At 43.1% G+C, this 24235-nt stretch overlaps 1 protein-coding gene across 1 annotated transcript in view; it reads right to left on the bottom strand.

Annotated features, from left to right (window-relative positions):
• The window catches only part of ptchd4 (patched domain containing 4), a 38262-nt gene extending 18303 nt beyond the window's left edge, over window positions 1-19959 (bottom strand). Inside the window, exon 1 of the mRNA XM_061754770.1 lies at window positions 18969-19959. Within this exon, the coding sequence (XP_061610754.1) occupies window positions 18969-19517 (549 nt within the window). The 5' untranslated portion in view covers window positions 19518-19959. The remainder of the gene's footprint in view (window positions 1-18968) is intronic.
• Between the last annotated feature and the right edge of the window lie 4276 nt (window positions 19960-24235).

Genomic DNA, 24235 nt, shown 5'->3' with positions numbered 1-24235 from the left:
GTACACAACCAAGCAAGTGCATGGAGTCATTACAATTACACTCCTTCCAGGGCAAGTTCAGTAAAGTGTTGGAAAACAATACACAGGTACACGCTTTGAGAGTATGAGGTGATTGTTGGCTGAATCTTTGTCATGTTTCAATGGATGATGTCAGCAGGTAGGACCTTAGATGTATATGATGCTAACTAGAATGTTCTACCTCTCAAAATTAAATAAAGGTATATTGAACACTGCAAAGAAAGGTTCACTTTTAACCTTTGATAAATAGTTAATTATGACGGGGTTACACTCGAGCTGAGGGTCCAATCTAATGCAGACATGTTGCGTTAGGCCGACAAACCGAGCGATGTGGCCAAAACCGAATGAACTGTCGCACAGTGTGTGAGGCTTGGCAACTACTGGAGCGTCAGCCACTGGTTTTGCAGCAATTCAAAATTTGAATTCGTGGCGAACAGCGTTGATATGGAGCAGATGAACGGCCAATCTAAAATTACCATGTCATAGCACATGAGCTTTCACCATCAAAATATGCATTTTTCGTTAAAGCAAGTGGCAGCCAATCGCAGACATTTCCAAGCCACACCATCAAGTATCAAATTATTTGATTTTATTTTGATAATAATTATCGATTCATTGTTTAGAGCCCTTGTTAAAATTAAAATCCTCGGACTTTCATTTTATCAACTGTAAAATATTCTCAGATTTTCCGTAGTCCTCCTTGAAACCAGCCTGATCTTTGTGTTTAATCAAAGTGCAACATTTGCTTTTACTTTGGAAAACAATGATCAACATTTTTCCTGTTTTCTGACCTGTTACGGACCGTACCCGTAACTGAATAATAATCAATTAATTTAGGGCTGTCACAATCGAATTTTTTTAGAATCAATTATCCTGCAGCCTGAAAAAAACAACAACCTGAAAATGTGTCGGTGAGCAACCCGTTCTGAGTTTTGCCATACTTACACATAAAAGTGAGGCTAATTCACATAATACCACTACTTACCTAAATTTGATCAACCCATGATTTGTTAGTTAGGCTGGGCAAAAATCAACTATTTTCAAGCGACAGGTAGATGAACGACACGGAAACGTACACTGTATTGTGTCAAAGCCAGACAAAGCAAAAAAGTGGAGCTGCAGTGTTTGATAAATGGCACCCAATTGATTGCTCAATAAAGTTGTGGGCGGGGGTATTTGTGTTCGGTCATGTGCCTGCTGCATGTGCCACATACGCGCTCCACACACTAACTGACAAGTGTAATGCGACAGTGGTGATAAAGTGCTGCCTCCAAATGCGAATATACAATTTATGCTTTTCCTGTCTTTATGGAGTCTCACTTGCACTGGACAATTTGTACTCACTTGTGATATTAACTTGCTTTACATAGCAATGTCTGTTTTGTTTTTTTATTATTCTTAGCTCTTATTACTCTTGCTGAGTGTATTAATCCTTCACTAGCAAGCTACCACAATGTGCTGTTACACAGTCAACTTTGTATAAATCATATGGCATAAAGATAAATTATGATAAAGCTAAATTATGCCGTGACAGCACTGTAGCCTGCAGAATATAAAGTGGATATAAAAACCTTACACACCTATGTTCAAGTGCCTGTTTTTTTTTTTTTTTTTTAATATAACATCCAGAAGCGGTGACACGGTGGTCGACTGGTTAGCACATCTGCCTCACAGTTCTGAGGACCAGGGTTCAAATCTCGGCCCCGCCTGTGTGGAGTTTGCATGTTCTACGTGGATTTTCGCCGGGTACTCCGGTTTCCTCCCACATCCCCAAAAAACATGCGTGGTAGGTTGATTGAAGACTCTAAATTGCACGTAGCTGTGATTATGAGTGCGAATGGTTGTTTGTGCCCTGCGATTGGCTGGCAACCAGTTCAGGGTGCACTTCAACGCAGCTGGCTGTCAAACTCCTGAAGTTTGCAGACGACACCACAGTCATCGGCCTCATCAAAGAAAAGACGAGTCTGCGTATCGACAGGAAGTGGAGCAGCTGGAGGTTTGGTGCGGCCAACACAACCTGGAGCTGAACACGCCTAAGAAGGTAGAGATGATCATGGACTTCACAAAGCCTCTTTCGCCACAGCTGCCATTCACGCTGTCCAACTGCCCTGTGTCAACCGTCTAGACCTTCAAGTTCCTGGGAATTACAGTTTCTCAGGATCTAAAGTGGAAGACCAACATCAACTTCATCCTCAAAAAGTCCCAGAAAAGGATGTACTTCCTATGGCTTCTGAGGAAGCGTGACCTGCCACAGGAGCTGTTGAGGGAGTTCTATACAGCAGTCATTGAATCAGTTCTGTGTTCATCCATCACAGTCTGGTTTGGTACTCCCACAAAGGACAAAATCAGACTGCAACGGACAGTCAAGACTGCCAAAAAAATTAGCGGTACCCACTCGGGTTGGGCATCAAGAACCGATTGAAACCGGTACTAACGTTCCGGTTCTCCTGAAATCTTTCAAATTAAAAAAATTTGGTTCCCAGTTTCGATGCCTACAGTCCGCCAAACCCGAAAAAGAGTGGCGAAAACCAACGAAGAAGAATGCGCACGAAGACGTGGTTGTGCACAACGGAGGCGGCGAACAAGTGTGTCTTAACTTTGTTAAAATTAATTACCAGTAGCCTCAATGCAACACTTGGAACAATATTATATTGTGCAAAGGAGGCTTTCATGAAGTGTAGAAGTCTGATGTGCTCCCTTCCGCTCTGAGCCTCAGCTTACACCGCACAGAACTTCAGTGAAGTCAAACTCTCAGTCAATAGGGTGAGTGAAACAATAAAATATGTCTATGCCAACATTGAGACAGTTACCAAGGTAAACAGTTGGTTGCACCTTTGCACTGATGTTTTTTAGGATTTATTTTAGTCTTCAAACCAACGTAAGAGCTGATGACAGAAAAAAAAAAAGCTTAATATTGAGCTAAAACCCGTCACTGATGGTGTAGTGGTACACTCGCCTGACTTTGGTGCAGGCAGCGTGGGTTTAGTTCCCACTCAGTGACGGTGTGAATGTGAGTGCGAATGGTTGTCCGTGTCTATATGTGCCCTGTGACTGACTGGCGACCAGTTCAGGGTGTAGTCCGCCTTTCGCCCGAAACTTCCCCAAAGATCAAACTAGCAACTATCACAAACACTAACCTTGCCTCATCGGTGGGTAGGGAAAGGAACGTGTTTTAGCATTTGGTTCCATTACTTTCGTTTTCAAAATTCACACGTGTCGTGTGAAGTTACTTTTCGTGCCAAAATGCTGAGTTTCACTGCATACACTTCAACTACAAGCTTAAAAACAGGAAGTCGAGTTCAAACTTGCACATATAAACCTTTTGACGTAATAAAACAGTCCCAAATAACTATATTTAGCAATGCTATATTTAACGTTTAGTTGAAACATTAAATAATGAATATTAAGTCAATTGGGTTAGTTCCACGCGGCACGGTGGCCGACTGGTTAGAGCGTCAGCCTCACAGTTCTGAGGACTGGGGTTCAATCCGCCTGTGTGGAGTTTGCATGTTCTCCCCGTGCCTGCGTGGGTTTTCTCCGGGCACTCCGGTTTCCTCCCACATCCCAAAAACATGCATGGTAGGTTAATTGACGACTCTAAATTGCCCATAGGTGTGAGTGTGAATGGTTGTTTGTTTGTATGTGCCCTGCGATTGGCTGGCAACCAGTTCAGGGTGTACCCCGCCTCCTGCCCGATGATAGCTGGGATAGGCTCCAGCACGCCCGCAACCTTAGTGAGGAGAAGCGGCTCAGAAAATGGATGGATGGATGGAGGGTTAGTTCCACGCACATTGCCTTTTAGTTCATAGGTTTGATATTGATAGTTGTTATAAAGAACCAAGAGTCAAATGTTCATTTTAGTCTATGCTGGGGGCTGCTAAGAAAATGGATGTTCAAAATTTGGACACCCTTTATTTAAACCATGCAAAGTTTTTGGATCCAGCCCCCAAAAAGAATCAGAATCGAGAATCGTTTGGAATCACAATCGAAATAAAGAACTGGAATCGGAACCGGAATCGCTCAAATTCAAATGATGCCCAACCCTAGTACCCACCTACCCACTCTTGAGGACTGCCAGGAGTAAAACGAGGGCATGCAAAATCCTCTAGGACCCTCCACATCATGGTCACCGCCTCTTCAAGCTCCTTCACTCAGGTAGGCGCTATTGAACAATCCAAACTAAAACCAGAAGACATTCCAACAGCTTCTTCTTGCCATTAACTTCTTAAACAACTAACTTACTATTTCATTGCAAGATGCTGCCAATTGTGCACATCTCTGTTGGAGCACTTCTACCTTATTCGTGCACTCACTTTTTTATCATGCTGCAATATTTGCATCCAGTTGTTGATTACTACTTGCCACTCGTGTGCTTGAGAGCTCTGCACCATTTGCACAATCGTCACTGTACCAGATCTTTGCACAATTAATCACTTTAAACTGCTCTAAAGTGCTTGAAGACACATTATATCAGTATTGCTCAATGACTCACCATGTGTGTGTTTTTTTTTTTTTTTAAATGTCCTAAATGTATATTTTGTCATATTGGCTGCTTGTTGTTATACTAGAGTGGCTCCAACTACTGGTGAAAAATTCCTCGTGTGTCTTGTAACATACTTGGCCAAAAAAGTTGATTGTGATATATACAGTAAAAGAATGATAAACGATATGATATATAACCTGTACGACAAAATGTTTTCCTTACATCTTATCGAGGAAGGAAGAATCTCGTTGCACAAGATTGCACACTCTTATGCTACATTGACACCGGCCGCAAAACGAACTTTAGCCTTGTGTCCCTCGCACGAGTTTGATTGCTGAAGTACTTTAGACACAATGAACGTGCGCATTTGCTTCATTTGCGCCACGTAATGCTCCTCCCACCTTGGTCCTCTTCAGCTGGTTGTCAGCGCACTCGCATCCCAAGACGGTGTGCTGTGAGTGGGCATGGCCAGCACAGCGAGTCACCCCAGCTGGTTCCTTTTTTCTTTCTCTCTTCCTTAAATTACTGTACTCCCCTTTCCAGCCTCTTCTGCCCCCGAGACTTGCGGCCGGCCAAAACTGCAATCACTTGTCACCAAAATGTATATGGACCTCTACTTATATGCCCACTTCAACCTCTGAAAATATCAGAACGATCACCCCAATATTTAGGATTTTATGGACGTTATAAGTGTTTGCTCTTTCACTGCACCAAATTCACTGCATAGCCGCTGTTGGAAAATTTATTATACTATAAAGGTGGTAGTATTAACTCATATTTTATACATCATAGCTGTCTGGTGGAATCCACTCACCATTAAAATGACAACTTTTCAGGGGGGAAAAAAACTTCCTGGAGTTTCCAAACACTGCTTCATTCAAGTTGGTATTATGCCTTATATTGCTGACATATACTATTTTACTCTTATTTGAACAACAGCTATCTCACATGAACAGCAGCTAGCGACCCAAAATTATGTTTTATTGCTTATTGTATACGCTGAAAAATCTCCAATTTATTAGGGTGTCATCGATTAAAATGGTATAAACACGGTGGGCGAGTGCCACATCCTTGCAAGCCTCATGAACCCAAGCAATCATAAATGTGGTTTAATGTCCCAAAACTGTCACCAATCATCAAAGAAAATATTTTTTCTAACACGAGCTAACAAAAAGACATCATTCTTTTTTTTCAAAATGATCCTCCATCCATCCATTTCCTGTACCGCTTATCCTCACTAAGGTCGCGGGCGTCCTGGAGCCTATGCCAGCTATCTTCGGGCGAGAGGCGGGGTACACCCCGAACTGGTCGCCAGCCAATCGCTGGACAATGATCATAATTAGCTTTCTAATAACACTATCGCCAGTAGTTTTACTTATCGTAAGAAAAAGCACAACCTACAGGTATCCTTGCAACACAGTTCGCAAATCCAAAGTAGTGTGTAAATCGAGGTGGTTTCTTTTTGAAGTTTTTGCGCGTAACCCGATTTATTTGTAAACCAGGACAGTCGGAACCCGATGTTGCACCGCATTGTAACTAGAGCTCAGACTTTTCTTAAATGAGACCTGTAGTAAACTTCTATAGGCCCAGCCTGTCAGGGATCTGCTCTTTTGCAACTCTATGAATGTTTCAAAATCTTTTTTACAGTTAAATTGTGCTGGGTTCAAATCCCTCCCCTATCTTTCCCAGCTTTGTTAATCAATTTCAAGCCATAAGAGGCAGATGGCCACCTTACCCCCAAGTCTGGCTCAGACCAAGATTACTTCTAGTTTGAATTCCTTCAAATCAAAATCACATCTGTTCATGGAATATTTGTTTCTTCCCTTGCTATCCACAGGTGATCTGAGTTATAACTGTTCCGAAGGTAACAGTCCTTTTATTTCAGTGGTATCCTGAAAACAACAGTTTCTCAACCATTATTGAGACAAGGCACATATTTTTTACAAAAGAGAAGAACTTGTGGCAAACCATAAAATGAAAATGTCACAAAAAGTATGTATACTGAAATAATAATGATCTCCTCTCAATGCACTCACAAATTTACATACTCAGTGTGAAATCTGTGTATGTAAATTTATGCTCACCTGTTTCAGTGAGCATAAAGGTGGGTACACACGGTAGGTGTACCTTCTGCCATCTAGTGAAAGAGCATTTAATTGTTCCGCCAATCACTATACCTCACTTGCATAGCTAGATGAAGAAAGATATATTATTTGTTGTAGATAAATAACCCACTTTATCCGGAACGTCACGTGACCAAACATGGAAAACAGGTTAGCGGACTTACAGAGTATGCCGCAAAAACTAGCAGAACTAGCAGGTTCATGACATGATGGCTTCAACCCCATCTTGCTAAAATTTTGTTTTGTTTAGGGCTGGTGTCTTTGGACAAGAGTTAAATACATGTATGTATTATTTTTTATAGAAATATGATATGATATCTGTAAACATGAACGAAAGCCTAAACATCGGATGTTATCCTCTTTGATAGCTCTTGGCGACACCTTGTGGAAAACAAAACAAATTGTAGACTTTTATAGTTCCGCCAGTTCTCTCTTGCGTTAAGGCTTCGCTAAAATAAAGCTTTACCCAAGCCGGATGGAAGTGCTGCGACCTGTTTTGGCGAATTCAGAAGTTGGTTGCACATACCCTGTGTACGTTTCTGACAAATTGAAATTTCAATTGACTATGTTTGTAATTTGAAAAAATACAGTTGCGGGTGTTTTAGGTTTTTTTTGTTTTGTTTTTGTTTGTTTGTTTGTTTGGGTTTGGGAGCAGGTGGAACCGACACAAGGGGTTGGATTGTGTACACATCACATTGAATATTAATGGTAACATTTTTATGCCTCTCTCCCTGTGTTTTGCCTTTTTTTCTGTTTCCGTCACCTTGGTGAGCGCTGGTGGGTGGAGCCTCCTGCGCCGCACCGGCTGATCATGACAATCAGCTGGGTATTTAGGTTCAGCAGAAGCAGAAAGAAGAAATGCAGCCCTATGGGGGGCACAAGCCAGTGGAAACTGTAGGCCGGTCCCAAGCCCGGATAAATGCAGTGGGTTGCGTCAGGAAGGGCATCCGGCTTAAAACTTTGCCAACAAATATGAGCGTTCATCCAAAGAATTTCAGGGCGCCGGTGGAAATTCAGCTACTGTGTGTCGAAGTCGAAGAAGAAGAAGAGGTGGAAAGCGGGTTCTTTGGCAGAAAGAGACGAGGAAAGCACAGAGCCTAGAACTGAATGTGGGGACTTTGTTGGGACTATGACAGGAAAAATCTCGGGAGTTGGTTGACATGATGAATAGGAGAAAGGTTGATATATTGTGTGTCCAGGAGACCAGGTGGAAAGACAGCAAGGCTAGAAGTTTAGGGGCAGGGTTTAAATTGTTTTACCATGGTGTCGATGGGAAGAGAAATGGTCAGGAAGTGAAGAAACGGGTCCAAGCAGGTTGCAATGGGTGGAGGAAGGGGTCAGGTGTGTTATGTGACAGAAGAGTCTCTCCTTGGATGAAGGCCGAAGTTTATAAAACAGTGGTTAGGCCAGCAATGACGTACGGATTAGAGACAGTGGCACTGAAGAGGCAATAGGAAGCAAAGCTGGAGGTGGCGGAAATGAAGATGTTGAGGTTCGCTCTCGGAGTGACCAAATTGGAGGAAATTTGAACTGAGCTAATCAGAGGGACAGCCAAGGTTAAATGTTTTGGAGAAAAAGTTAGAGAGAGCAGACTTCGATGGTTTGGACACGTCCAGAGGAGAAATAGTGAGTATATTGGTAGAATGATGATGAGGATGGAGTTCCCAGGCAAGAGAGCGAGAGCAAGGCCAAAGAGAAGGTTGATGGATGTCGTGAGGGAAGACATGAGGGCAGTTGGTGTTCGAGAGTAGGATGCAGGAGATAGGCTTACATGGAAAAGGATGACGTGCTGTGGCGACCCCTAAAGGGACAAGCCGAAAGGAAAAGAAGAAGCAGAAGGAATACACCGTATTATTGTATTGCTTACCTCCCTTGTCCTGCTTTGCTTCTGTAGTTTTGTTTTCTTGTTGCTCATGTTGTTTGTCTTTATGACCAATTGCACAATATATCCAATTCAAGACCTGTGTCAAATATTCTGCCTTTGCAATCGTAATGGACAATTTAGCTTTGTCGTTTGCAGTGACAGAACTGTACTGGATCCCGAGAACTGTGTCTAAATTGAATATTTTGATTACCTCAATAGCACTATGAAAAAAGTGAAAAAAATAATAGGATCCTCTCTCTGTATTTTTGCCTTCTGCTGCTGATTAGGTAACTAACCATTTAAAATCTCGCCTTCTGCTTTTTGCCTTTGGCAGAGGTCACCGTGCTCAGTATGTTCACTGCATAACATATTTGACTCAATTCTAAAATAGAATGGTTAAATTAGTTTTTTTTAAAAGACAACATGTTTGTAATGAATCGCATCATGCACATGCTGTTGCCACTGAGTGCATAGTCATTTATTTGCTCTTGACTTCCTTTTATTGCCTTCGACACACATGGACAGCGGACCCAGACATTTATAGCCCTTCATAGCCTAAACGCTATCAGCCAGCACTGCTGCCTCATCCGCTCTCCCATCTTCCTCTAGTCACAATTATTTAAACTGTCACTAACCTGCTGCATGCCGCAACTGCATCTCACCTCCTGTTGTATGATTCATTGAAAGAGAATGGGGGTCTATACTGATATACTGAGAGAAGTAGATTTTTCAGGTATCTGTACTTTACTTGAGTACTTATTTTTGTGACGCATTTTTCCTTTCCATTTGAAAAAACTTATCAGTGATTTCTATTCATGTCAATATAGGCTCATTACTTTTTTCAACCTTTGTGGATGACATGATGTAAAGAAATACCACGCTAATGAGGTAGTAGAATGGCGCCATGCGTCCTTGTCAGGCCTGCGCTGTAAGTCTTTGAAAGTGCCCTAATGGGTATCAGCAGATACTCACATACGAGTATGGCCATATGTTCACTTTGTTGTTTGAAAGTAATCGGTAAACATTAATTAACCATTGGCCGGTTGCTTGTGGTGTGCATGCTGGATGAAACCACAGACCAACATCACACTTCACCTGACCACGTGTCATTTTGTTGAGAGGTTCACTATTCTACCTGTTTATGTTTAACTCATTTTGTGTTAGATATCAGCAAACGCTCTCCATGGTTACATGAGTGTTGAAGAAAAAAGGTGATGCATGATATCTTTAACAACGCCATAACACCACTAACCATATGTAATTTACCTCTGTACCTGTGGGTAAGACCAAGCTTTCTGAGGGCTGTGATAGTCTTGAGATTTCACTGTACCCTGCACATATTCAAGACATCACTGTGCCAGATGTAGCAAAGCAGCCCCAGAACATAACCGAGCCTCCTCCATGTTTCATAAAAGGTACAGTGTTCTTTTCTTTGTATGCTTAATTTTTGCATCTATAAATATAGGGCTGATGTGAGTAAAAAGAAAGTTCCTGTTTTGTCTGATCTTTCCAAACGACATTCCCACAGAAGCTTTGTGTTAATGTGTATTTTGGAAAGGCCTCATCAGTTCATTAACTGAAGGGTAGCAACAAATTACTGTAAGCTGCGCCATGTGTACAAAGTGCTACATACGTGGAACCAATGTGCCCCTAAAAAAGACCTCAAATGTGATTGTGAACTTTGCTAAGCATCAACTTCACACAAAGCTCACTCCCTTTGCTGATCTCGGTTACATATTCAATATGTATACAGTAATCCCTCACAATATCGCAGTTCGCTTATTGCAGATTCAGTGCATTGCAGGGTTTTTTCTTCAAGAGTATAGTGCGGTTACTCACCTGCACATCTTTGGTTCACTAAGCATTGCTGGCTGTTTGACTATAATGTGGCAGCAATGACTCATATAAAGACAAATAGGCTCTCTACTGAGCCATTTCAACTGACACACTTGGTAAGTTACCAAGTTGCTTAATAACGCAGTGAACATGACCTGAATACCATTGGTTAACACACATGCCACAGAGAGTTTCATGAAATAAATTCACAAATATTAACGTAGCCCGATGTACAGTATAACTAATGCACACACTCATAACAATATAGAAAAATATGGAACTGTTTGCGACAACAATATGGAACAAATGCAAGAAAAGAGCAATGTTTAGCTGGATTTTCAACAACCTGTAGTAAAAAAAGAGCATCACAAGGAATTCTGGGAAGCAGAGACAGTCACTGTAAGGCACGTTGCCTAATGCCAACAAATTGCCCGTCTTTCGCATGTCTGCATGGGTTGACTTTCATTTCACTCAATCAGAGCACACCCGCCCATTAAAGGCACGCGCTTGTATAAAGTATGTTGATGGTGACCTCTTGTGGACACTTAAATAAATGCACATCTCTAAAGTATCACATTGACATTGAACTGCATATATGAAATTTAAAAATCTATATAAATATGGAGTAAATTTTTGGACAATTTAGCAGATTTCATCTATTGCGGGGTTTTCTGGAACAGACTGTCATCCCCACGATAAATGAGATCAATTCAGCAAAAGTACAATATATTACAACAATTATCTGGTGTTTTGTGTGTCTGTGGCTCCCGTGAATTCGTTTGCAACCACACACGTGAGCGCTTTGGTTCATGATTGCGTGAACATGGACACATGGGGCTGTGTGTGCATGATCCATTTTGAATCTGCTGCAACCACAAATGACATGAGAGATAAATCAGCAGAACATCTGTTGAAATTATCTTGTGGGAATAGATTAAAGGCGCCTTCATGCAGGTTAATCATTCCAAATTTTAGCCCTCCTACCACCTACCACAAACACACTACTGAGATCACACCAATGTTTTAATTTTCTTGATAGAATAGGTACAGTGCTTATTTAGAAGTTGATCATAATCTTATTAATTTGTCATTCATCAGTCAAAGACCAAAGAGGATTCAGAACTGACACAAAATAAGTAACATTTCTGCTCAACAGGAAGGTTGATAACCTCTTTTTGATTTTTAATGTATTGTACACTCCAAAAAGTAAAACTTCAAAATGATAACATTAAATGTTACAGTAACATTCCATCACAAATAAGTAATGTTACCGGTGTAGCAGCTGTAAGGGGCGTGGCTTTGGTAGACTCGAATAAATCTTGGTAGCAGTTTTGAAACTGCAACCTTCGCCTTTAAACAATAGCATCTCACAGTATAACTCGCAGTAATCATGTTTTAATTGCCTTGAGACGCTTAAATTGTATAATTTGAAAGAAAATTAAGTCCACTTAAGTCAGAAATAGAACAAACCTGTTTCATGATTAAGCAAAATTACATAAAGGACAACCAGTAAGCTATAGATGCATGTATATTAGCTGCTGGTGAAGTTTTCTGATACACCTTACAAAAATAAATATTGTCCTTGGGATATTTCCTCATATATCCATATCGCCCAACTGTAATAAGATCAGTAATAACGACGTTTCACAAGTCTATGAAAACGCATGAACAGGCAGTATGATGGCAATGCTACAAATGGAGCATAACAGTAGGGCAGCAGGACTATGAGTTTGCTTTGCATGGACCAAATTAGTGATCAATTAGTTTTCTTTTAGCTGACTAGCAGAAGGACATATTTCTTTTTTTATTTAATTTTTTTTTAAATTAATTTTAGGTCTCCCAATGAAGTATACAAGTAGACAGATGATACCAATGGAAAGTTTGAATAATATATATTATTGTTTCAAGGTGCAGGCACTGGTCGTGTCGTGCCTTTCATGCAGACGGCGCATGTTTGATTCCTTGTCCCAAGCGCAGATAAATGTGAGTATTGTGTTAGAAAGGGCAAAAACTACGGCAAAGAGCTAATGCGAGTGACTTGCTATGGCGACTCATGATGGGACAAGCTGAAAGTCAAAACAATATATTATAAAGGTGCAGAATGTGATCACTGAAACTTTAAGAAATGATGAATTGCAAAACAAAAGATGGTCCTATTCATAGCCAGGCAATTGAGAAAAAACATGTTGCAGGACAATGCATCCATTGATCAATTTTCTGTACCACTTGTCCTTATTCGGGTCACAGGTGAGCTGGAGCCTATCCCAGCTGATTTATGGGCGAGAGGTGGGGGACACCCAGGACAAGTCGCCAGCCAATTGAAGGACAATTAATCCTCTATTTATAACAATTAAAATCGGATGCCAATGTGTGAGAAGCACTCATCTCACTACAAGTTACAACCCATCCTGCTAAGAAAAAAAGCATCTGACACACGATACGCACAAAAGAATAAGAACATATGGTTATTAAACCTACAAGAACTGATAAGAAAGAAATGTTTCCATTCTTGCAGACTTGTGTCTGGAGAAATTTTTGCCCATTCAACTGGAAGAACATTTGTGAGGTCAGGTCACTGATGTGAGCTCACGATCTAGTTCATCCCAAAGGAGTTTATTTGAGAGACCAGGGTTCGAATGTCTCCTCCTTGAGCTGTCACCTTATCGTGGTGGAGGGGTTTGTGTGTCCCAATGATCCTCGGAGCTAAGTTGTCTGGGACTTTATGGCAAACAGGTCCTAGGTGAGGGACCAGACAAAGCAAAGCTCCAAAAACCCCTTTGATGACAAACAATTCAGGAAGACTTTTTCCCTTGCCTAGAGCCAGGCCTGGAGGTGGGGCTCGAAGGCGAGCGCCTGGTGGCCGGGCCTGCACCCATGGGGCCCGAAAGGGTAACGTGGGTCCCCCTTCCCATGGACTCACCACCTGTGGGAGGGGCTATAGGGGTCGGGACTTTGGCGATCCGATCCTCGGCTACAGCAGCTGGCTCTAGGTACGTGGAATGTCACCTCTCTGGCAGGGAAGGAGCCCGAGCTGGTGTGTGAGGTTGAGAAGTTCCGACTAGATATAGTCGGGCTCGCCTGCACACACAGGTTGGGCTCTGGTACCTGTCCTCTCGAGAGGGGTTGGACTATCTTCCACACTGGAGTTGCCCACGGTGAGAGGCACCGAGCAGGTGTGGGTATACTTATTGCCCCCTGACTCGGCGCCTGTACGTTGGGGTTCACCCCGGTGAACGAGAGGGTACCCTCCCTCCATCTTCGGGTGGGTGGACGGGTCCTGGCTGTTGTTTGTGCCTATGCACCAAACAGCAGTTGAGAGTACCCACCCATTTTGGAGTCCTTTGAAGGGGTGCTGGAGAGCGTTCCCGCTGGGGACTCCATCGTTCTGCTGGGGGACTTAAAGGCTCACGTGGGCAATGACAGTGAGACCTGGAAGGGCGTGATTGGGAGGAACCGCCCCCCCGATCAGAACCCAAGCGGTGTTCTGTTCTTGGACTTCTGTGCTTATCACGGATTGTCCATAACCATGTTCAAGCATAAGTGTGTCCATACGTACACTTGGCACCAGGACACGCTGGGTCGCAGTTCGATGATCGACTTTGTGGTCGTGTCATCTGACTTGCGGCCACATATCTTGGATACTCAGGTGACGAGAGGGGCAGAGCTGTCAACTGATCACCACCTGGTGGTGAGTTGGCTTCCGATGGTGGGGAAGATGCCGGTCCGACGTGGCAGGCCCAAACGTATTGTGAGGGTCTGCTGGGAACATCTGGCAGAATCCCCTGTCAGAAGGAGTTTCAACTCCCACCTCCGGCAGCACTTCACCCACGTCTCGGGGGAAGGCGGGGGACATTGAGTCCAAGTGGACCATGTTCCGCGCCTCCATTGCTGAGGCGGCCATTGCTGAGGCGGCCATAAGGTAGTCGGTGCCTGTCATGGCGGCAATCCCCGAACCCGTTGGTGGACACCAACGGTGAAGGATGCCGTCAAGCTGAAGAAGGAGTCATATCGGGCCTTTTTGGCCTGTGGAACTCCTGAGGCAGCTGATGGGTACCGGCTGGCCAAGTGGAATACAGCTTTGGTGTTCGCTGAGGCAAAAACTCGGGCATGGGAGGAGTTCGGTGAGGCCATGGAAAAAGACAAGGAAATTCTGGTCCACCATCCGACGTCTCAAGAGGGGAAAGCAGTGCACCACCAACACTGTGTATAGTGGGGATGGGGCGCGGTTGGTGGTTAAAAAGCTCCTTGGTGGCAAGAGATTCGGGTGGATGAGATTCGCCCGGAGTTCCTAAAGGCTCTGGATGTTGACACGCCTCTGCAACATCGCGTGGACATCGGGGACAGTGCCTCTGGATTGGCAGACTAGGGTGGTGTTCCCCCTTTTTAAGAAGGGGGTCAGAGGGTGTGTTCCAACTACAGGGGGATCACACTCCTCAGCCTCCCTGGCAAGGTCTATTCAGGGGTGCTGGAGAGGAGGGTCCGTCGGGAAGTCGAATCTCAGATTCAGGAGGAACAGTGTGGTTTTCGTCCTGGCTGTGGAACAGTGGACCAGCTCTACACCCTCGGCAGGGTCCTCGAGGGTGGATGGAAGTTCGCCCAACCAGTCTACATGTGTTTTGTGGACTTGGAGAAGAACTTTTATGGACAGAATTTCTAGGCGCAGGGGAGGCGTAGAGGGGTCTGGTTTGGTGGCTTCAGAATTGCATCTCTGCTTTTTGCAGATGATGTGGTTCTGTTGGCTTCATCAAGCCGTGACCTCCAACTCTCACTGGAGCACTTCGCAGCTGAGTGTGAAGGGGCTGAGATGAGAATCAGCACCTCCAAATCTGAGACCATGGTCCTCAGTCGGAAAAGGGTGGCGTGCCCTCTCCAGGTCGGGGATGAGATCCTGCCCCAAGTGGAGGAGTTCACGTATCTTGGGGTCTTGTACACGAGTGAGGGAAGAATGGAACAGGAGATCGGTGCAGCGTCTGCAGTGATGCAGACTTTGTATCAGGCCGTTGTGGTAAAGAAGGAGCTAATCCGAAAAGCGAAGTGCTCGATTTACCGGTCGATCTACGTTGCTACCCACACCTATGGCCACAAGCTGTGGGTCGTGACTGGAAGAACAAGATTCCGCATACAAGTGGCCGAAATGAGTTTCCTCCGCAGGGTGTCCGGGCTCTCCCTTAGAGATAGAGGGCGAAGCTCGGTCATCCGGGATCTCAGAGTAGAGCCGCTGCTCCTCCACATCAAGAGGAGCCAGATGAGGTGGCTGCGGCATCTGATTCGGATGCCTCCCGGACGCCTCCCGGGTGAGGTTTTCCGGGCACGTCCCACCGGGGACAACCCAGGATAGGCTGGCCTGGGAATGCCTCGGGATCCCCTCGGAAGAGCTGGAGGAAGTGGCTGGGGAGAGGGAAGTCTGGGCGTCCCTGCTAAAGCTACTGCCCCCACGACCCGACCTCGGATAAGAGGTAGGAAATGGATGGATGGATGGGCTTGAATGTTCTTCAATGACAGCAACCATGTATCCAACCTATTCGTCTTTATGGACCACACTGAGACAGAGATAGGCTTTCCTCAATCTGATGAAATGAAAGAAGAAGAAATGTATTTAAAAGAAGAATCATGTACAAGGAATTTATGGAGGTTATCCAAACGGTTGATTAATTATTGTGCAAAAGTCCATATGGTTCATCCATCCATCCATCCATTTTCTTTACTGCTTATCCTCACTCGGCTTTACACAATCAGGATTTTTGGGGCCGATCACCAATCAGTGAGTTGAAAACAACGATAACCGATCACCGATCCGATTGCAAGATGGAGGAATGTGTCTATTTAAATGACCTGTTAATTTACTTGTATACTTAATTGCTCAAAAAATTATACGTACAATAAATAATGTATCTTTGTTCCTCTATTTATGCCAGTGAGGCATAGTGACAGACAGAACAAATGATAAATGGTCTTCTATTAGATGACAGGAAGTAAATACAGTAATTAATGTATCCACTTTTTTTTACATTATTGTTTGTTGGTGTGCCGTGAGATTTTTCTATTGTAAAATATGTTCCTTGGCTCCATAAAGGTTGGAAATCACTGCTCTAGTCAGATCGTGTATTCTAATCAGTCAGGTCAAACCAACATTACAACATGACAGAAATAATTGGTGCTAACTTACTGTAATTAAATTACTTTATTTTTAATTAAATTACTTCACCCACACCGAAACTTTAGAGCATGATTCGACAGAATGGCGACATGTTTTCGTCCAACCGTTCATGCTAGCAGTAGCTTGCTAGGCTACATAACGTTCTGTTGCCTGGCTTGCGAGCCGTATCCTATTCAAAGTACGTGAACATACCTCAAGCAAGCCTTAAACGAACGTCCTCTCCGGTCCTAAGCACCGGTGACCACCAACACACGTTTTCCCCCATTTTGTCCTCATAATACAGTCGGCACGCTCCACTCTTGTTGTCGTCGTCACGGTAATGAGTGTATCCGGTCGCATTTGAGTTGACAAGATAAAACCAATGATCGTAAAAAACGGGATGCGGTGGTATCGGAATACAAGATTTGATTACAGTAGTCTGACAGTGCAATCGTGAAAGAGCAAATTTGCCTTGTAGTCTGTAGCATTACGTGTTGTCTGTTCCACACCGCCAACATGTTTTTTTTTTTTTTTTTTTTTAAATAAATTTATTGGCCGTCAGATATTTCCAATACTACGTCAAAAGATGTGCGACAAGGTTAAAAATAAAGTAGCTTTGGAATTCAAATATACTGTGCAGGATGGCGACGCAGAGTAAATGTCTTTTGCAGAGCCGATTAATGCGGATCTGCGAATTATGACATTAAAGCCGATCAGCATAAAATGCTAAATATTGGCCGATATCAATCAGCCCGATAACATCGGTGTAAAGTCTAATACTCACAAGGGTCGCGGGCTGCTGGAGCCTATCCCAGCTATCTTCGAGAGGCAGGGTACACCCTGAACCGGTCGCCAGCCAATCGCAGGGCACATAGAAACAAACAACCATTCGCGCTCACATTCCCACCTACGGGCAATTTAGGGTCTTAAATCAACCTACCTGGGATGTGGGAGGAATCCGGAGTGCCCGGAGAAAACCCACTCAGGCACGGGGAGAACATGCAAACTCCACACAGGCAGGGCCGGGGATTGAACCCCGGTCCCCAGAACTGTGAGGCAGATGTGCTAACCAGTGTTAGTGTTAAAAATATCAAAATGGTTTCCAAGGAAAAAAAAAGTTATATTTTTCAAACTTTTAAATGTCTTTACAGTTAGGTGTCTGAAATTATATTTGATGATTAGTAACATGTTTTCTGAAGATGCTAATTACATTTTTAATATATAGGATTTTTCTCCTATTGCTAAATACACATTTTCCATAAAAACTAACATAAATGCATCTTGTCCGAGTTCAATTTATTTTATTTTTTTACAAATGGTCTGTCTTTGTCACACAACTTGTCTTCACCATTAATGCCACCGTAGAGAGCCTCACTATGTTGTTGCAATAAACAAGAGGGATCTGCAAGTTGTGCCAGGATAAGGCAGCCATTTTGCATTAACACAATATCAGACAGAGAGAAAAATAAAGGGCCTTATTTCTGAGATATGAATGAATATGAATATGCATGAATTTCTGAAAGTGTCAGAACTCTTGCACGTCTTTACCGTTATTACGATTTTTTTTAAAGAGAAGAGCGTAATGGGTTTAATGAGTAGTTAGTTAGTTATACACTTGTATCCGCAGCAATGGGAGACGTTTACCCATATAAAACCAAGACGGCTAAATTGATGAATTAGTTTTTTTTGTGTGTGTGTGTCTTTACCTTTATTGATCAAATGATCAGAAAATTACTCCTACACTGTACATAGAATGCACCCATGTCTATTTAATCCAACACTTGCTGGAGAGTAGCACTGTTTCATTCATATTTTTTTCCACAGCAGAAGTGTCGTGAAGGGAACTAAAAGTAAATAAAATTACAAATGATTGAAGAAATGCAGCACAATCATGCAGCAAGTAGCACACAAGTCACACTGCTACCTATACCGAAAAAACGGGCTTTTATTCACTTAGCAATTGTTATAAATGGCGTAATCCCGGCTGCATTGCATTGCTGCGTGCGTGTAGTGCAAGGGCACAAAGCGAAAATGGAAAAGGAATTCTGATGGAGTCAATTTAGCCATTGCAGTCATGTCATGCTGCATGTGTTGCCAGGAGATGGCAAGAGGGAACCACTGCATGAAAAAAAGAAAGAAAGAAAGAAAGAAAGAACGAGGATATCCCTGTGTGCGCGCGCGTGTGTGTTTGTGTGTGTGTGGAGAGAGCTGAACGCCCAGTGGAGCCAATCAATTCACCTGCACTAACACACCTAGAAAAGCTCTTGCCGATGTTTGGGTGATGGAGAGGGTTCCCTCGTGTACAGTCATGGCCACACTGTACGCAGCAATGCAGCCCGCCACGAAGCAAATGCTGCATTCATTCAGAAATCGCGGCACTTGCACGCATATTTGCATTCTGCACCATCGCGGGGTCTCTCTCTCTCTCTCTCTCTCTCTCTAGTATATTTTGGATGGGAGAGGGTAGTAGAGGTTAAGAACAGGCCTGCTGCAGGGCACCAAACTCACCTTTAACGTCGTGTTGGGGTAGCTGACGGGCACCTTGTGGAAAGTGCTGTTGGAAAGCACCGCCTGTCGGATGTCTTCGAAGATGGTGACGATATCATCCAGGAGGCAGCGCTTGTCTCTGTGGCTCAACACGCAGAGGTGCGCGAACGTATAGTTGAATCCTTTGTAATTGACCCGCAAATCCAACACCTGCTTGTGAACTCGCAGCACCTGATCGGCCACCTCCAGGATGTTCCCCCCGGACTTGGCCGACAGGATCAGCCTGCCATATCTGCCCGGGGTGTGCAAATCCGAATACAGCTTGTGCTTGGACTGGTCGATGTGAAACAGGCTGTTGGCCAGACTTCGTTCAATCTTTGCCAGGCTGTGCGTCGGGGCCACCAGCAACTCGAGGTCCGTCTCAGGCTTGAATCGGCTCAGCACCGTAGATCCGAAAATGATGGTGAGAACCGCGGGCACGGTGAGAAAGAAAACGGGGTGTCTGCTAACGAATAAGCCTAACCAGTAGAAGGAAGCCTTGAGCCCTCTGTGTATCACTTGCCGCAGCATCCTCCACCGAATCCAGCTTGCAGATGCCCCGTCTCCTCCGACGAAGCACGTGTGACATCAGACTCTCGCTCCAGTTCGCAAGAGAAATAACGCCGTGCACGCACCAACACACACCTGCGAAGACAGCATTGCAGCAAAAGACGCGCCGGCAGTCGGACACTCACTAATTCATCCTTCATCAGCCTCTCCGAAAAAAGAATCCGTCTTGTTTCATTTCAAGCCATTCCGCGCGACCCCACTTGACTGTGGCGGCGCTGTGATGGGATGTGATGTGATGTGTGCACGTGCATGTGCGTGTGCACGTGCGTGGCTCTCCTGTCTGCCGACACACGTTCCGGCGGTGGCGGCGCACGGTTTATGTGCTTTAATTGGAACCGTGTGACGCTTGAGAGGATGGGCGATGGTCGTGGAGGTGGTGTCTGGGTATTTAAGCAACTGTGGCGGCAACAGGCAACGCAAGCGTGGGGGGGGGGGGGGGGGCAAGGCTCATTGTGTGGAGATTCCACTTGCATATGCCTTGTGAGGGAATATTACGTCACTATTTTCTTTGAGATAATTTCTCTTAAAAATGCCCAGGATGCCCTTTTTTTTTAAAGCTATTCTCGTTGGTCTTGGCAGTTGAGACTTCGCTCTGATTGCTATTTTGACATGATTACGCCAACATCTACTGTTCGTTGATTTAATTAAAGAGATGCTACAATTCAATAAATAACGTAAATATTGTAAATAGTATTTTTTTGATGAAAATAAAATGATTTCTGAACTCAAACGCTATAAGATTTGTGATTGGATGATCAAGGATGTGGAGGCGGAACTTCTGCCAAGAACAGCTATCTGCCTTACGCCGCTGAGCAGAAAACTAGTTTTCAGTTTACAGTATTGGTTACTGCATGTACAGAGTCAATGATGCTCATGCAGCGCAAAGAGAAGCACAGCATAGATCCTTCCGTTCATTCATACCAAGACCGTTCGCAGAACGAAAATAATACGAAATTAGAAGTCATTTTTTTCGACGAAGATTTTGGACGTAACCCAATTTGTTCGTAAAACAGGTCATTCGTAACCCGAGGCTCCGCTGTACTGCATTTGTATGATTTTGCGCCGCCGGTGGCTGGTCACTTGCTCAAAACCCGTAAATGCACTTGTGTGTGAAAGTTTATGTTTACAAAGTCATCCTCCCTGAAATGGGCCTGCACACGGCACAATTCTGGTTACGAAATGCTCGAGAATTTCTTCCAAAAAATAAACTGAAGCCATTTATTCTTCAGCTCATGTGAGGCTGTCAGGTGATGCAAAAGCTTTGCACAAGACACGCCTGTGTTGTGACTCAACCATTTTCACTAAGATGAGTGGATGTGTAGCAACCAGGTACTTGAATATTAATTGGCGAAACTTGGTTAAATCGACAGAGAATTCAAATCAATCCGTTTAGCATTCAATTGCCCAACTGCATAGATGTCAAACTGAAACCAGGTCACAGACTCATTTTGACGTTTATTATGTGTAAAACAGTGGAATCCATCTGGATGATGGATTTTGCTGGAAGGGAACCACTCACTGTATCATTAATTTACTTGACTATTGTTTGAAGAAAATAAACAAAAACGTGTGCATGGCGTACACACGGACCCAGAAGCACCAAAGTCAGCAGCCCAAAACTTCTGTTCATCAAGTGCTTCATAAATGTATATTTTGCATGTATGTACAGTAACTCTGAGTGGGTGCATATAGGGTACATTTCTCTAGCGTCAAAAAGGTACATGGATAAAAAATGATATCACCAATCGCCAAATGGGAAGAAGACCTTTCCATGTCCGCTGACCATAGCTACTGGATACAGATTTGTAACAATACGTTTAAAATGACACACACAAAAAAAAAAACACAAATAAAGTGCTCCATAGAACACACTTTACTCAGTACACTATGCATAAAATGGGCTTCTCTCCATCTAATATATGCGTACAATGCACCAAAAATACCCCAGACACCTATTTTCATGCTATATAAGAATGTACACCAATTCAATGCTTTTGGTCTTCGGTTATACAAAAACTCTCGTTTATTTTAAATTGCAGGATTCCACTTTCCCCAAGATTGTGCATACTTGGCGACTTAAGCATAATTGACCCCCCTAATAAATATTCACAATGATTACTTGTCACGTTAGCTACCGCTAAGAAAACAATTCTATTAAACTGGAAAAACAAACAAGCTATTAACATCAATCACTGGCTAAATCTCATCATAGAATATATTGCGCTAGAAAAAATATCAGCAGAACGAAAAAATAAATTACACATATATGTAGACAGCTGGTCACCTTTCCTCAACATGCTAAATCTAGACTCTTGATTCCTTTGCCTGAGTTGGGTGCAATTTTCACAAGTGTGAAAGTAAACAATGGAATTATATATTCTTTGTTGTCGGGGTTGTTGTTGTTTTATTATTACGCCATTTATTTATTTTCGGGGCCCTGACAGTCATAGTAAAAGGGGTGCATGGCGGTGCTCCTGAGGCCGGGCTCCTGAGGCCGGGCCCCCCCGGGCTGGAAGACTGCTTGGTGTTGGGGGTGATCTCTCATGGCCTGAGGCTCTACTTGTCTTTGTTTCTCTCTCCCTTCTAGAAACTGTTCTGTTCGACTGATCAAGTCTGATTCTCAATAAACCTCAATTATAATACCAAAGAAAACTCCACTATGACACAATAAAACTCTTCTGGCATAAAAGGGATACAGATTTCCCATTTTGCTCGACCTAACAGCCGAACAAGACAAAAAAATAAATAAATTAAAAAAAATAATAATAATAAATGATATCACTTGACATTGACAGCCACACTCTGATTGATGATAGGGGTGTCAAGTTTTCAGAAGGTGCTTTAATTTTTCATTGTCCATCGGATGGTTTAAAAATAAAAATTGGTATTTACATACTGTATCTATTATCGTAAATTAAACACATTTCAGCTATGCGATTGACTGCCGACCAGTCCAGGGTTTAGCCCAGCTCTCACCTTAACACATTCAGTGCCACTGATTGCTTTAGAAATCAAATATCCATGTTAACTGGGAAGGCTGGCACTGACTGAGTTAAGTCTGTTTTGATGTCCTACCGTTACCCACAACCCTCATGAGGACACAGACATGCAAACACCAAAGGCGATAAAAAAAAAAAAACATCTTAGGCAGGGTCTGGGGGGGGATCCGCCGAGCCCCCGCAGAGAATATATATATATTTTTTATTTTAACATAAATTAAGCAATGTGGAAGAATCTATAGCGTAAAATAAGGCAAAATAATAAATAAATAAAAATCTTCATGGAGAAAAACCTATTTACACTGCTCCAGTACATGTTGATGTACAAATTTAAGATTAAAATTTAATTTAAAATTGGCCTCAACCTTGAGGCAGGCCCATCTCCACCTGCACCTGAGGCCCGCTTCAAGCTGTGCCAAACGAATAGCATCCTCCTCTCTAAGCACGCTCATTCTGGAAAAGAATTGACTCAAATCATTGTCTGTTTCACTTCATTTTTGACTAATCCCAAATGAATCCTCCAGGAAAATATTAAGTACAATAATTTTCATTTTTTATTGGCCATTTCTGAATTTGAAGTTAGTTCGTTCTGTGTTGTGACGTAATCCTTAACAGCGCTCCGTCGCTTAATAAATTAAACTAATTAGATAATTGTAGCCGCGTTTCCTAATTAATACAAAATGTACTAGTGGATCAGCTCTTGTCGATGTTACGTGTGCTTCCACTTGGGACCACAACCAGGGCCACGACCCGCAGCACCTCAACGTGAAAATACAAAAGACCAGCGTAACAAATACTGATCTGATGAGCAAAAATGTTGCTTAAACATAAGAGTAGGAATAGAGGATGTCCGCTCTAGAGGTGGGTAGAGTAGCCAAACATTGTCCTCAAATAAGAGTACTGTTATTTGACAATAATGTGACTCCAGTAAAAGTAAATAGCAGTCCTCCAAAAAATTACTTGAGTGAGAGTAAAAAGTACGCACTGAAATTATTACTCAAGTACTGATTTACGTAAATGGCCTATTTTTAGTTCAAAAAGCCGAATTTTGCCAAAAGGTGACTGATTTGCATGTATGAAGACGAGATATAGAAAATGGATGGATGGATAAACAGGTTTCATCAAAGCAATTCACAGATTGCTTTGATCATACCATTTCCTAACTATTCGAGATGAATGAAAAACTGCAGTTTTTGTCAATTAATAGGAGATAATGTCTGTAGTCCAATTTCACTGTAAAACATACCTAAAAGAATGTCTTTGTTGTTCAAGGAGACAAAAGACTAATTTACTGCTGTGAAGTCTGCATTGAGGCTTTTTAATTTGGATAAACTGCAATCAATGCTAATACTGCTGAGTGCAAACATGTCTGTCAGTCAACTCATTCATGTGGCTAACTGCTCATTGTCAGGTTCACGACACCTAGAACATTTGTAAAAACAAGACAGACACAGAGGCAGTTCAGTTTTCAGACTTGCAAGGAGGACGGACAAGAGTGTACTTAGTTACAATCTCCAACCCGCTCTAAGTTCACTCTGCCGAACCCTCTCTTTTTATTTCCTTAGGGCAGTTCCCTTGTTACATATGAGTTACAACGTCTAAAAGGTGGGGGCATACATGCTTGTTGCAACTCATGTGATCAGCACATAACACTTTTTGTTGTGGTCGAGACAATAGAAG

Source organism: Phyllopteryx taeniolatus, chromosome 18 (genome assembly GCF_024500385.1).
Source record: "Phyllopteryx taeniolatus isolate TA_2022b chromosome 18, UOR_Ptae_1.2, whole genome shotgun sequence".
In the NCBI taxonomy this organism is placed as follows: domain Eukaryota; kingdom Metazoa; phylum Chordata; class Actinopteri; order Syngnathiformes; family Syngnathidae; genus Phyllopteryx; species Phyllopteryx taeniolatus.
The sequence above is the reverse complement of the archived record's forward strand: the minus strand, read 5'-3'. Positions and strand labels throughout refer to the sequence as shown.